The 13,671-nt window shown below is 53.0% G+C and overlaps 1 protein-coding gene across 1 annotated transcript in view; it reads right to left on the bottom strand.

Annotated features, from left to right (window-relative positions):
• LOC103805649 (polycystin-1-like) overlaps positions 1 to 13,671 on the bottom strand; it is a gene marked incomplete at both ends in the record, with an annotated part of 50,612 nt that overhangs the window by 35,699 nt on the left and 1,242 nt on the right. Inside the window, 8 exon segments of the mRNA XM_009078304.1 lie at positions 968 to 1,717; positions 2,631 to 2,908; positions 3,817 to 3,943; positions 4,015 to 4,127; positions 5,176 to 5,390; positions 8,929 to 9,112; positions 9,359 to 10,027; positions 12,714 to 12,883. Of these exon segments, the coding sequence (XP_009076552.1) occupies positions 968 to 1,717; positions 2,631 to 2,908; positions 3,817 to 3,943; positions 4,015 to 4,127; positions 5,176 to 5,390; positions 8,929 to 9,112; positions 9,359 to 10,027; positions 12,714 to 12,883 (2,506 nt within the window).

The raw sequence follows: 13,671 nt of genomic DNA, 5'->3' as shown, positions 1-13,671 counted from the left end.
ACTGCCCAGGAGATCTCCAGCTGAACTGGAGAGGGAGCAGAGCCAGACTGGGAGGCACCCACACCTGCAGGCAGTGCCCTCAGACCATGACACAGAGGTGACAGATCATCTGTGGCTCTGCTGCTGATGGAGAAATGCAGACCCTAACTCCACAAATCCCCAGGAGAACAGGGAGCAGACCCCATGCTGGCTGCTCCCACACCTCTCTGCTCTTGGCATCAGGTCTCTCTTGATGGCTAAAAAAACCTTCTGACCCGTGCAGAAACAACCCAGCTTTGGCAGCACCTGTAAGCTGTCTCTGCCCCTTGCCCATTCATGGTGCCTGACACAAAGGCATTGGTCAGGGCAGGTCCCTCCTCACTCTGACAGTGCCTCGCGAGCACACTGTGGCAGCCAGGAAGGGCGAGACCAAGAGGCTTTGCAGGCACAGGAATCTGCTGTAAGCAGTCAGAGCTTGGACAGAGCATTTTGGGCACTTGCTGAACAGGTTCTCAGGGCTCACCTGTAGCTCTGGGGACAGGGGATTGGAGAAAATAAGACTGCAAAGATCAGAGGAACCCCAAGACTTGGATGGATGAAACATGTTTACAGCTGATGTAAGGATTTAGTAGAACAAATCTATACACCTAAAGGAATCACTACCTGAACAAGCCAAAAGAAGGCAAATACTGGCCTTTCACGGTGCCTCCTGTCTCCTGTGCAGCTGGAAAGACAGTATCCCCTCCTAGGAGGTACTGCCGTACCTCTGAGGGGGTTGAAGGGAACACACAGCTGAGCTGCCTCCCTGCTGGAGAGCACCAGTGCTTGTGCCTGTGTCTGCAGCAGCGCGAGCAGCACGGCCCGGGAGCTTAGCAGCAAGCAGTGCTGTCCCAGCCCCAGCCTCCTCCTGAGCCAAACACACACCTACAGGCTAAAGGGGAAGGCTGAGAACACAACTGCTGAATCGAGAGCAGCAGCAATCACTCACCACTCGTGTATTGAGCAGCACTCTGCTCTCAGGGTCCGGCGTGGCTCGCAGCCCGCGGATCGGCTCCTCCACCTTCACCGTCACCGTGATGTTCTGCGAGCTCACCGAGTTCTCTGCGACGAGCACGTGGGTGCTCACCCCCTCCCTGAGGCCATTCAGCTGCACCACAGCAAACCAGGTGTCATTGCTGTCCCTGGCACACTCAGCTGGCAGCGGCCCCAGGGTGGTGGGGCAGTGCCCCACGAAGGGGACGGTGCGGTTGTCCCCCAGCCAGCGTGCGGTGGCGTTCGCCCCCGAGGACAGCTTGATCAGCAGGGTGCTGTGGTTGGTGGGCAGGTAGACCCTGCTGCCCTGGGGAGGGGGGTGGATGACACGCAGGCCTGACACCTGTGAGGACACCCAGAAGCTGCAGGACAAGTTGGCACTGAAGACACCATTGTCCACATTGGCTCTGACAGTGTAGCGACCAGGATGCTCCAGCCCTGCGTTGTGGGGGGTGAGCACTGGGACCAGCTGCTCCTCAGCGTAGCGAACCCAGAGAGAGCAAACAGTGTGGTTTATCCAGGTGGGATCCATGAAGCCATCAGACAGGGACAGGGCCCACTCCGAGGACTTCATGTGCAGGACGTTGGTTGTGTATGGGGACGTGGCACTGGGTTGGCACTGCAGGACTGACCCCGAGCTTGCATTGTGCTGGATGCTGAACACATCCCCAGCCCTGACAAAAATGTTTTCTCTTCTGAATGTGACCTGCAGAGAGAAGACATTTTTGGATTAATCATAGAATTTTAGGGGTTGGAATTGAGCCTAGAGATCCAGCTCCAACCCCCTGCCCTGGGCAGGGACACCTCCCACCAGAGCAGGTTGCTCAAAGCTTTAGCCAACCTGGCCTTGAACAACTGCCAGGGCTGGGGCAGCCACAGCCTCCCTGGGCAACCTGGGCCAGTGCCTCACCACCCTCAGAGGAAAAACTTCTTCCTGATATCTAATGTAAATTTCCCTCTTTCAATTTATCCCCACTGGCCCTTGCCCATGTTAATGCCTCACATTAAGAGCACTCAGCACCCAGCTCCTGCCTGGGCAGGACGGTGGATTTCCTGTCAAGTGGAAGCCAACAGAAAAGCCACAGATCCAAACACAGCCCAGAGAGATCTTTGACCACTCTGCTGTCCTTGGCTGCTCTGAATTGAATGTGCCAACACAGAAATCAGCTCTGTGTCCATGCCCACTGTGTTTGTGCTATGGGAATAGGCCAGGGAACCTGCACAGACTTTTCATAGAATCATGGAATAGTTTGGGTTGGAAGGGACCTAAAATCATCTAGTACCACCCCCTGCCATGGGCAGGGACACCTTCTGCTAGCCAAGGTTGCTCCAAGCCCCATCCAAGTTAGCCTGGAACAGTTCCAGGGATGGAGCAGTCACAGCTTCTCTGGGCAACCTCTTCTGATCCCTTTGACCAACTGTGCTATGGCAACAGGTTCCTGCAGGGAGTCCATGGCTTAGAGCCATGTGGTGGCATATGTGACACTGGGCACATCCTTTCATTTCAATGGACTTCAGTGTCTCCATCTGTCAACTGGGAACAACTCAAATTCAGCCAAAGGCCTCAGGAGGAAACTGCCCCACCTACTCACTGGTTACAGCAGCTAGCAAACACTGACCAGATAATGGGAAGAGGAGCCAGCTGGTATGGTGAAGAGCAATTCCTTGATGAGCTCATAGCTGAGTTGGCTCGTGTTGTGCTGCAGGGACCCAGGGGCAGAGCTGCTGGCAGTGGAACTGTTGGCACACTCACTGGCATTGCAGCAGTTGTTGGGGGATGAGCACAAATTAGTCAAATGACACCACTGGAAACCAGGAGGACATTCCAGCATTGTCCAGTTCCCATCATCCTGAGCAGTGTGGAATGGCTCTGTGGCCTTGCTTCCCTCCTGGTAGTCTGGGAGAAGTGAAAGACAAAGCAATGATCACCATCCTGACAAGGAACATTCCTAGTGCACCTTGTTTACTCCAAATTCACCTTTTTTTCCCCACTCTGATCATGGCTCCACTCAGTAAAAGTTGCAACTGCAGCACATCCTGCTGCCACCTAACTGCCCTGTCTCCCAGGAAAAATTCACAAAGCTCATTAAACCCAAAGCTGTCTCTTTTTCAATAAGAACACACCAATTTGCACTCCAAAAGAGAACTGTGTTCAAGCAAAACTGAGTCCAAGGGAAAGCAGAGCTGGCTCTGACACTAAAAACACATTAATCAACTTTTCTGAAGTTAATGTTTCCATGTCAAAGTATCAGCTTGTCAGTGTCAAAAAAGAGCCTTTTGTAAGCAGCCAAGGCTCCAGCTACAGCAAACATTCTGCTGCACAATTCATTGTTGCCAAAACTGGGACTGTTGAGCTGCTGTACAAGGAATAAAAGGCTTTTCAGATCATCTCATCCATCAGGAAGAAATGGGCTCAGGAAAATGTTCTTCCTTGTTAACCCGTGGGGCCAGATGGACCAGAACACATTCCCAGTTGACATGTGTCCTCCCAAAGTAAAGTACAGCTCAGAGCGTTAATTAACTTCTACACATGCTCCTTACACTCACGTTCTCTTCATGCACTGAGAAAGGTTTCTCCCTCTGTTATTTTCTCCTTTATAGCCACTTTTCCAAGGCAGCCTCAGGCTGTCCAACCCTACCTGCAGACCCTGCACTTTCATCTCCTCAACAAACAAATCCAAATCTCTGAGCCTTTAATGCTTCAAAAGCTCTGCTTTGAAGCCAGAAGGGCCACAAGGCACAGCTCAACATGGTCCTGATGGCTTCAACTCCAACAATCCCACAAGTGCTGAGGAGATGCCTCACCTTCTCCATCCATTGGTCTATGCACCTGGAAGCTCACTTGGACAGGCTGATGCAGCTCCTGTGCCACAAACTCCAGGGCAGTGAGATACCCCTCGTGCCTGAATGCCAGCCCAGGAAACACCATCACCTGCAAAACACACATGGTTCTCACCTGCCTGTGTCTCCCCAGGCTCCCTGGGATGGGCAAACCCTCCTCACCTCCTCAGCCTGCCACGGAGCTGATGGCACACCCTCAATCACATTCCTCACAGCCTCATGGGTGTCGAGGACAGGTTGTCCCTCAAAGTAGTTTGCAGCATTTAGGAGAATTCCTGTTTACAAAGGAAGTATGTGAACAAAGCCCATGAGACTCAGCAAGGCATGAGGTATTCCCTGCACCCTGCAAAACTGTTTCAGGGCTTGGACCATGCAGGATGCTGTCACTCCAGCCCTACTCAAGAAGCAGCTCCCTGATCCTGAGCCTTCCTTCTTCTTCCAGGTGTTCTGATTTCCTTCTCATCCCACACACAGAACATTTTCTATTCTCAGCAATTTTGGCTTCTAGGAACTCTGCAAATGCTTCTCCCTTCCAACAACTAATGATTTGCTTAGAGTTTTTTGAGCACTTGGTGCACTCCTCATCCTCCCTGTGCCCCTGGACTTCATGGGAAATGTGGCCAGGACCAGTTGGCTTCCACCAGTACCAAACACCTCTGAGCACGCTCTGGGGGCTTATGCTGCGCCCTCAACCAGGACCAGTGGCCTGTTCCTAGTGATGCCTTTTCCTTCTAACCTAAACCTTCTCTCATATTTCATGTCCTTCCTGCTTCTCTTTCTTACACCACTTTGGGAGATATGGGAGGCTGCATAAACACCAACCTGCACAGCACACACCACACCACACCTCACCTAATGATCTCCAAGGTTCTGTGATCCTTGAAGACACCAGATCCCAACATCTCCCAAACTACACAATACCACAGGACACCAAACCACCAAGGCAGCACCATGGTGTTGGACCCTGGCAGCAGCAGAGGCTGCTCAAATAAGACAGGATTTGCCACCTGTAAATGAGGAAGGGCTGAGCTGCCTTGCTCAGGGCAGCAGGAGGAGAACAAGCTCAAATAAGCTACTTCCAGAGCTCTGCCTCAAAGCTTCACTACTCTCTCTCCTCCTGCTGATGGCAAAGACTGGAGTGGGCTAAATTCTCCCCTTTGGGCTGAAGTTGGAAGTTCAGTCAAGCCTAAACTGGGAATATTGTTGCAAGTTCTACTTGTTCTGGGGGATGCTCTGGCTAATGCCCTTCTTGCAGCCCTATTTAGCATGTTCCAGTGGGCAGGACACCTGCCTGCCCAGGAGGCCAGGAGAGGCAGAGCTCACCCTTTGGCTTGTACTCGCAGACATAGCTGTGCTTGGCCATGCACAGGTCAGTGTTGCACTGGCCTGTTGGGCCCATCCGGACACAGTGGTCAGCGTTGGAGGGATGAGGTTCTCCTGGCAGCCAGTTCTGACAGCTCTCCAGATTAAATCCTTCCCCTCTTTGCTGTGCTCCAGAGCTTGCAAAATCATTGAATCCAATCCAGACATCCAGGCTCCTTCAGAAAAATAAGGAAAAAGGGGGAGGAGGGTTTCAGGAAATCATGAGCATTAGAAAGAGCTGGGACAGCTGCCACCTATGGCTCTCCTTGACAGTAATACCAACAGCCTCATCAGGGCATCACAGGCTGCATTTAATGAAGCCTTTTGATTATTGAAGGGTTTCAGCATCCATTCTACCACCAGAACTTGGCTTCTCAGAACCAGCCCCTCCATGGCTCACCATTCTGCTGTCCACGAACCAGCTCTGCACAACTCTGTTGAGGGTGCTGAGGCACTGGCACAGGTTGCCCAGAGAAGCTGTGGCTGCTCCATCCCTGGGAGTGTTCCAGGCCAGGTTGGATGGGGCTTGGAGCAACCTGGGCTGGTGGGAGGTGTCCCTGCCCATGGCAGGGGGTGGGACTGGATGGACTTTAAGGTCCCCTCCCAACCCAACCCATTCTGTGATTCTATGATTCTCCATGCACTAACACACATCCTGTGATGAGATGAGCTTTAAGGTCTCTTTCAGCCCAAACCATTCCATGATTCTATGATTCTCTGACCAGCAGGTTGACTTGAACCTTACTTCCCTTGGAGGAGAGCACTGTGTTATGATGACCTGTCCACGCTGCAGCTACAATGATCGTCCCAGACACTTCCAAGCCTGTTTTGAGCCATGACCTAACAGGAATTATAAAGTCATAGAGAACTGCCTGAACAAGCTTTAGAAAACTTGTGCTTCATCTGCGCAGACCTGTGGGATTTGCCACCTGTAAAATTCTCCACTGCAAGTGAAACCTGCCCCCATGCACGATCAAAGCTCAGTGGTGCAAGGTCTGGGAGCTCCTGTTCTCCTGGATGCAGCTCATGGAACTGATCCCTCCTCACAGCAGCAGCTCTGAGGGGACCAGCAGCAGCAGAGGCTGAAGCACTGCAGGGAGCCAAACCCCACATACACAAGAAACTGCCAGGCTCATTGTAGGGAGATGAAATGTCCCTTCCCCTTTCAGAAACTGGCTGAACCCCAGCAGAGATCCTGGTGGAAAGTGCTGAGCAGTGCCTCCTAGCCACAGCCAGCCTGGACAACTGTTTCCAATCACACCCAGCAGAAAGCAGAGCATTTGTTCCATATTAACTTCTATTAACTTCTCCATATTGACATCCTGCACCCTTCCAAGCCCTCAGCTTCTTCTCCACACTCCCTCCTGCAGGTTGCAATCAATCCTGCCATGACCTTGGCTGCTCCAGCCTCCTGGGGTGGTACCACAGCTCTGCAAAGCAGCCTGAGGAGACAACTGGTGTCTCTCCACCCACAGGTCCACAGCAGATGAAATGATTCATGAAGTCAGGCTGAAGAAGGATGACAAAAATAACTGTTGTGTGAATCAGGAGTTTTCAGTGCAAATAAGATGATCAAACAAATAAGGGCTGTGTTGTGCTCCTGAACCACTGGTAGGGGATTAGGGAGAGCAGGGTAGGAAACAGCCTGTGTGCTGCCATCAGGAAAACTAGATGGAGATTTTCCTTTTCTAATTCCAGCTATGATCTAACTGCAAGTTATGAGAGGGAAAAAAGGGAAAGAAAGAAGGGGAAAAACTAAAAGCCAAGCTGCTGGCTGGCTCCCACCTTGCCCCACTGCCCTCCCATCCCATGCAGGAGGACTCTAAACATTCTCTTTTGAAGCAAGATGTGAGCATCCTTCTGCCTCTGAGGAAGGGCTGAGCTGCCTTGCTCAGGGCAGCAGGAGGAGAACAAGCCTGGGGAGGACTGGAAAGGGGAGAGAGGCTCTTGTCCTCCTATGCTGCTCAGAGGGGAAAGTGAGGTCCCCTGCCAGGTCCTCTCCTCTGCTTCTGGAGGCAGGAGGGCCCAGCTCCTGGGGAGGCCATCCCACGTCAGGAGAGGAGAGCAGTCGTCAGTGCTGCATGCTCTAATGGGAAACAGCTTCCTGCTTCTGTCATTTTCCCATAGAAACTATGGAAGCTTCATGTTCCAAAACCCTGCAGCTCAGCCAATGTGCTTTTTATTGCCAGGGAATCACATCCTGGAGCTGCCTCCTTCATGTTTATCTGCAAGGATTCAGAAAACAAATACATGGACTAAAGGGGTTGGGGAGGGAGCAGTGTGGGGCAGCAGCTGGGGAACAGCCTGGGCTGCTCCCTTGGAGCTCTCATGCTTTCCATGGGCCCTGCACGCAATGCCTCACTCATCACAGCACCACTGACCAGCTCCTAACCCATGGAGAGGGTCAACCTCCTCCTCCCCGGAGCAAGGGACACATGTCTGCCATCTCAGGACAAAGCCCAGTGTGGAGGGAGCATGGCATGGATACAAGCTTGGGAAGAAGAGGCTCAGGACTGCTCGGAGCCGACGCCACGCACAGCTGTTCCCTCCCATGTGCTTTCTGGGATGTGTTTATGGAGAGCCTTTCTCCCACATCTGCAGCTGGGAGTGCTGACAAGGGCTGTCAGGCCTGAGAGATCTCCTGGTTGTTCTCCCTCCCGCCAAGAACGGCTGCAGAAAGGGCACTCAAGGGGTGGATTTAATCATGGGCTGACACTTGCAGCACTCTCTGTTTATAAAGCCCAGTCCTGAGGTGGAACAGATGCTGCTGGAGCCTGACACTCAGAGAGGATAGCTGTTCCTTTTCAGGGTGAGAAACAAGAGGGGAAGGGTCTGGGCTGCAGCCGTGTCTGGAGGGTGCAGGAATCTGGCTGGGAGGCAGGACTGCAGCACTGGTGTGGGCTCTGCTACAGCTGCTGCTCAATGCCACAGTATCACATGTGGGACAGACCAGATGGAGTTCTGCTGATGGAGGGAGCTGGTTGCAAGGCCACCATCATCCCCACATCACCCTCTCCCTCGTGTCATCCTCCGGACACAAGCACCTGGTCCTCTCCCCCACCCCACCTGAGCCTGCAGGTTTTGCTGCACTCATAGAACCATGGAATCACATAATGCTTTGGGTTGAAGGACCTTTAAGACCCTCTTGTCCCCCCCCTGCCATGGACAGGGACACCTGTCACCAGCCCAGGTTGCTCCAAGCCCCATCCAACCTGGCCTGGAACACTCCCAGGGATGGCACAGCCACAGCTGCTCTGGGCAACTGTGCCAGTGCCTCAGCACCCTCGCAGGGAAAAATTTTATCCTAATATCCAATCTAATCACTCTCCTTCGGTCTAAAGCCACTCTCAGGTAGAAGTTCTGCTCAGCCCAGCCCCGTGTGCTCCTGGCCATGCACCTCTGCCCCATTCCAGATGCACCCACAAGCACAAACACAGGCTACAAAATGCACCAGCAGCAATCCCACAGGTCCCAGTTCCAATTTCCAGCCTTTCTGCCCCATTCCTATTTTTCCCTCCACAGCCTTTAAGGAAAGAAACCAAGCCCAGCAAGGGCTCAAGCTCCGCTCATTCCTCCTCTTTGCTCAGCAGCCTCACCCCCACCATACGCAGCCTGGACGATGGCAGGACCCTCCCTTGGGACCCTCTGCAGATGTGACCCCAAGAACACAACCCCTGTCCCTAGGGAATCCTAACCCTTCCCCTCCTCACTCACCTGATTACATGAGCAACCAAGAAGCTCTGGATGTCAGGGCTGCTGACAAACGCCAGGTCCCCGTTGCCGTGGCCCTGGCAGTGCCGCTGTGCCTCCAGCCACTCTGCTTTCTCCACCACCAGCTGGTAGCAGTGGTTGTTGCCAGGGAACACCAAGCCATCAGAGGGACACATGGGGTGAACTGCTGCAGGGAGAACACAGGTGTGATGTCCTTTCTAAGAGCCACACACCCTAACCCAATGTGGGATGAGAGGCTCCAGGAATGATGACAAGAAACCTAGTGTGTTGCCGACATGCAGAACACTGGTCAGCCAGGGGAGTAAGAAGCCTCTAGAGGAGTTATCCCTTGTTGGGAAGGGATGGAAAGGAAGGCCCAGGATCCAATGCCACCCCTCCCCCTGCCCAGCACACCCACCCCAGCCCTGCTTACCTCTGCCCAGCTCTCCATTCTCCGCAGTGATCCCGTAGAGCACGGCCAGGCTGGTGCCACCTCTGTTACGGATCCTTATGTCCAGACTTTCATTTGTCTTGACCAAAGAAGGACACTGCAGGTCCAGCTGCTGGGGTGAAGCCACCACCTCGATTTCTGCCTGCACATACAAGACCTTGGTGCCCACGAGGACGGTGGTAGTGACATTGTACTTCCCAGGTAAGGCATAGGTGTGCACAGCTGCGTTTTCAGTGGTGTTGAGAACCTCTGTCTGGTCCCCAAATTCCCACAGTAAAGTGCTGACAGCAATGGGAATACTGACATTGAAGAGCACAGCCTGGTGCAGGCTGTACCTGGGCTGGAGCCCTGTGAAAGACACAGGCAGCTGTGCCTGGAAGGACGAAGGGATGAGTGAGGGGCCACCACAGCCCTGCCAGGGCAAATGCTCAGTGCAAAACAGCAAACAGCCAGAGGAGGAGTTTGTTTCTTGGGCAGTCCCACACAAACACTGCCCCTGGGAGCTGAAACCTCCGTACTCCTGGTTCTCAGCAGCACAGAGGGCACTGCAGGTCTCCTCAGTGAGGCCCCCGGCGTGGACAGACGTGAAGAGGATGACAAGTTCAACCTCTTCGGTGTGGTTGCTGGTCAGACATGTGATGTACTGAGCTCCTGAGGGGTAGAAGATCCAGATTAGAACAGATCACAGATCACTATTATCACAGATTATTATTAGAAGAACAGATTACAGTTCTGGAGTCCCCAACATAAGGACATTGGAGCAAGTCCAGCGGAGGCCACGAAGCTGATCAGAGGACTGGAGCACCTCCCCTATGAGAGACTGGGGCTGTTCAGAAGAGAAGGTTGTGTGGAGACCTCAGAGCAACCTGCCAGGAGCTGAAGGGGCTCCAGGGAAGCTGCAGAGGGACTCTGTGTTAGGAACTAACGGGACAAGGAGCAGTGGGGATAAACTGAAAGAGGGAAATTTAGATTAGCTATCAGGAAGAAGTTTTTCCTCTGAGGGTGGTGAGACACTGGCCCAGGTTGCCCAGGGAGGCTGTGGCTGCCCCAGCCCTGGCAGTGTTCACAGCCAGGTTGGCTAAAGCCTTGAGCAACCTGCTTTGGTGGGAGGTGTCCCTGCCCAGGGCAGGGGTTGGGGCTGGATGATCTCTAAGGTCCGTTCCAACCCCTTAATATACTATGAAACCATCCTCCTGCAAAGCAACACTGTGAAGGCATGGCTTGGTGAATGAGACACCACTCAAAACTCCTGGGAATGGAATTCTCCTGCGCAGATCCTCCTCAGAGCATTTCTTTTCTGAGGAAATCTTTAATCCCTCAGCAACAGTTTCCAAACTCTTTATGCTAATTAACGATGACAGAAAAAACAAGCAAATCCCACAGATTAATGGAGCAGCAACACTCAGTAAATAAAACTGAGCTCTGGAGAGCCTGACAGTCCCATGGGACACGGAGCCGCTGAGTCTGACGCTCAGAGGAGCCCACAGGACTCTCCACCAAGTGAGACGTGACGACAGATCATCCCTGGCTCGACCTGGTGAAACATGCTGCACCAGACCAAGCCAGGGTAACACCAAGGGACAACCTCTCGTCATGGTCTCACTCAGTGGCGAGTAAAGGCCAAGTTGGATGAGCCTTGAGCAACCTGTTCTGGTGGGAGGTGTCCCTGCCCAGTGCAGGGGATTGGCACTGGATGAGCATTAAGAGCCATTCCAATCCCTTAACATACTATGAGATTATGAGTCCATGTGCCACCTGGGACTGCAGCCACAAGGCCATAACCAAACCCCCTTGGGCAGTGGCACCCTGGGGGCATGAGGGACATACTGCTGGACTCTCCACAAGACCCACACTGGAGCTGGGCAGATCCTGCACCATGTTCCTCTGTGGGGAGAGCCAGGAGCTTCCCACCTACCTCTGGTGCTAGGAAACAGGTCAATACCAGGCTCAGCCTGCACCCAAAGGGGTGTGAAGGATGCACAGGGGAAGGATGCACAGAAACAACACATCCCTAGCTAAGGGAGCACAAACACACGTGTGCGTGGACACATAGAGCAATGGCAGTCACACCAGCCCATTCCCAGAGGAACAGCTCATTCCCTTGAGATTAATTCCCGCTGCTTGCAAGGGGTGGGATGTTCCCCTGACACAAACACCCAGGCAGAGGTTCTGCTGCACACACAGCCCAGCTGAGCCTGCCTGGCCTCCCCTCGCCTCTGCCCACGCAGCTCGGCCACGTTCACTCTGCTGTTGCTGCTGGTTGCTACAACATCTCCACCAAACATCTCAACAGCTCCAGTGCCGCGTGATCGTCCCAGATCCAACCCATCCAAGCTTCCTCCACAGCCTTCCTGCAAACACTGAGGCACTTCTAACAGCAGTCCCACGAGGAGGACCACAGCATGGGAACTGCTTTTCCCACCAGCCTGGTCATCCTTCACTCCCTGCTGATCAGCAACAACTGTCAGGAGCTGCAGGCTGTCCCAGCCTACTCCCCTTGCACTGAATTATTCACAACACAGACTCACATTATTATTTCTACACTGGCTTGAAGTTAGTTCCGGAGGGAACAACTAATTATCACAGGCAATAGCAGTGCCAGTGTTTTTCCCTTTGATAATTCCTGCATCCTCCTGTCACATAGCTTCAGGTCCCTCAGCCTCATCCCTGTATCCTCCCATCCCACATCTCTGGGTCCCTCATCCCTGCATCCTCCTGTCACACAGCTTCAGGTCCCCAGTCCCATTCCTGCATCCTCCCATCACACACAAGAGACACCTGATGCCTGCTGGAGACAGCCCTGGCTCTCCCTCCCAAGCATCCAGGCAGGATTAGTCTTCCAAGGGCTCTCCCTTCCTTCCCTCCTGTTAATCACTGCCTGACATTTCTGCTGGCCAAGCAGTCACAAAATGCACCCAGAGCAGGTGATGAGCTGTAGATCAGAGCTATGTTCATTCAACACTCCTGCCCTGGAGCCCTGCCACCTGCACAGACTCAACTCAGCACGGCCTCAGGACCCAACAACTCCCATGAGCTTTCACGGCTTCAAGTCAGACTGTTCAGAGCTTGAGAGAGGGAAAGGCTGAGGCTGGAGACACAGAACCAGTGGCATCTGGTAGCTGCCTGAGCCTGCTCTGTAATCAGAGCGCTAATCTCAGCCCTGATGTCACTGACTCCATCCTTAAGGCATAAGGGCACAGCCTAAGGGACCATTATTTGCCTAATTAGATTAGAACTGGTGACTTGAGGTCTGAAGAGGCTGATGGGACCCCAAGCTGCCCCTGGGCCCATCATTCCCCCTGGTTTAATCAGCTCCACCCCCACAGCTCTTCCTTACCACAGGTGGCACTGGGGAACTGGACATCGAAGAGGGACAGGTTTGCCACCTCAGGGGGATGAGCACATCTCGTGTCTGAAGCCTCAAGGACTTGCACTTTTCTGTCTTCCACCCACCGTGGCAGCCAGGACAGTTTGCAATCACAAACAAATGGATTCCAACTTAGGTTTCTGTCAGAGGGAGAGCAAAGCAAAGTTAGGCATTAATGTGACATGTGCTAAGTGTTAATTACAGCAGTGTTTGAGCCCTCCCTGTTCCCATCTGTGCCACTCCACTGAAAGGCTCTGGAATAACTGTGAGGGGAGTTAATGAATAGGGAATCAAGCAGTAATTAACATGATTTTTCTAGAGGCTAGAATTAGGCAAGTACTCCAAGTACTTTTTTTTTAACTCTACAAATAATTGTTGCAATTAGAAGCAAATGACAGCCCCAATCTTATATCTAAAATAATCTGCCATCCAAGAGCCCCTGGATGTGAGGGCAACCTCTCCTGCTCTGGGAGGCTATTTACAACCCCATTAAAACAACTGCCACAAGGATAAAATTGATCTGTCGAAAAGGAAGAAATGCAAAGTCAATGCTAATCTTTCCATGTGGCAGTTTAATGAAAAGATGGAAACTTTAATTGCAGCTAAGCTTGATCCAAATTACAGCCATTGGCACTCAGCTGGGAGCAGGATGGGGATGGAGGCTGTGTGTGGAGCTGAGACAGTGGGGATGGGATGCTGCAGGGCTCAGCCCTGGGACTGAGAGCACCACCTTGCCACCAGCCCCAGCAGGGACAGACAGGCCCAGCCTGGGTCCCCGGTGGCTTTTCACAGCCACTTGTGAGCAGAAATGGAGAGCTGAGCATGCCCTTTGTTTCCTCTCCTCTGGAGGAATGTGGGCTGAGCTTTCTCCCTGCTTGCCAAGAGGGTTTGCATGGGGTTAATCCTTTGGCTTCTTCAAGAACTGCCA

This window comes from Acanthisitta chloris, unplaced genomic scaffold, assembly GCF_000695815.1.
Source record: "Acanthisitta chloris isolate BGI_N310 unplaced genomic scaffold, ASM69581v1 scaffold5827, whole genome shotgun sequence".
NCBI lineage: Eukaryota > Metazoa > Chordata > Aves > Passeriformes > Acanthisittidae > Acanthisitta > Acanthisitta chloris.
Note: the sequence above shows the minus strand (reverse complement) of the source record. Positions and strands in the feature narration are given on the sequence as shown.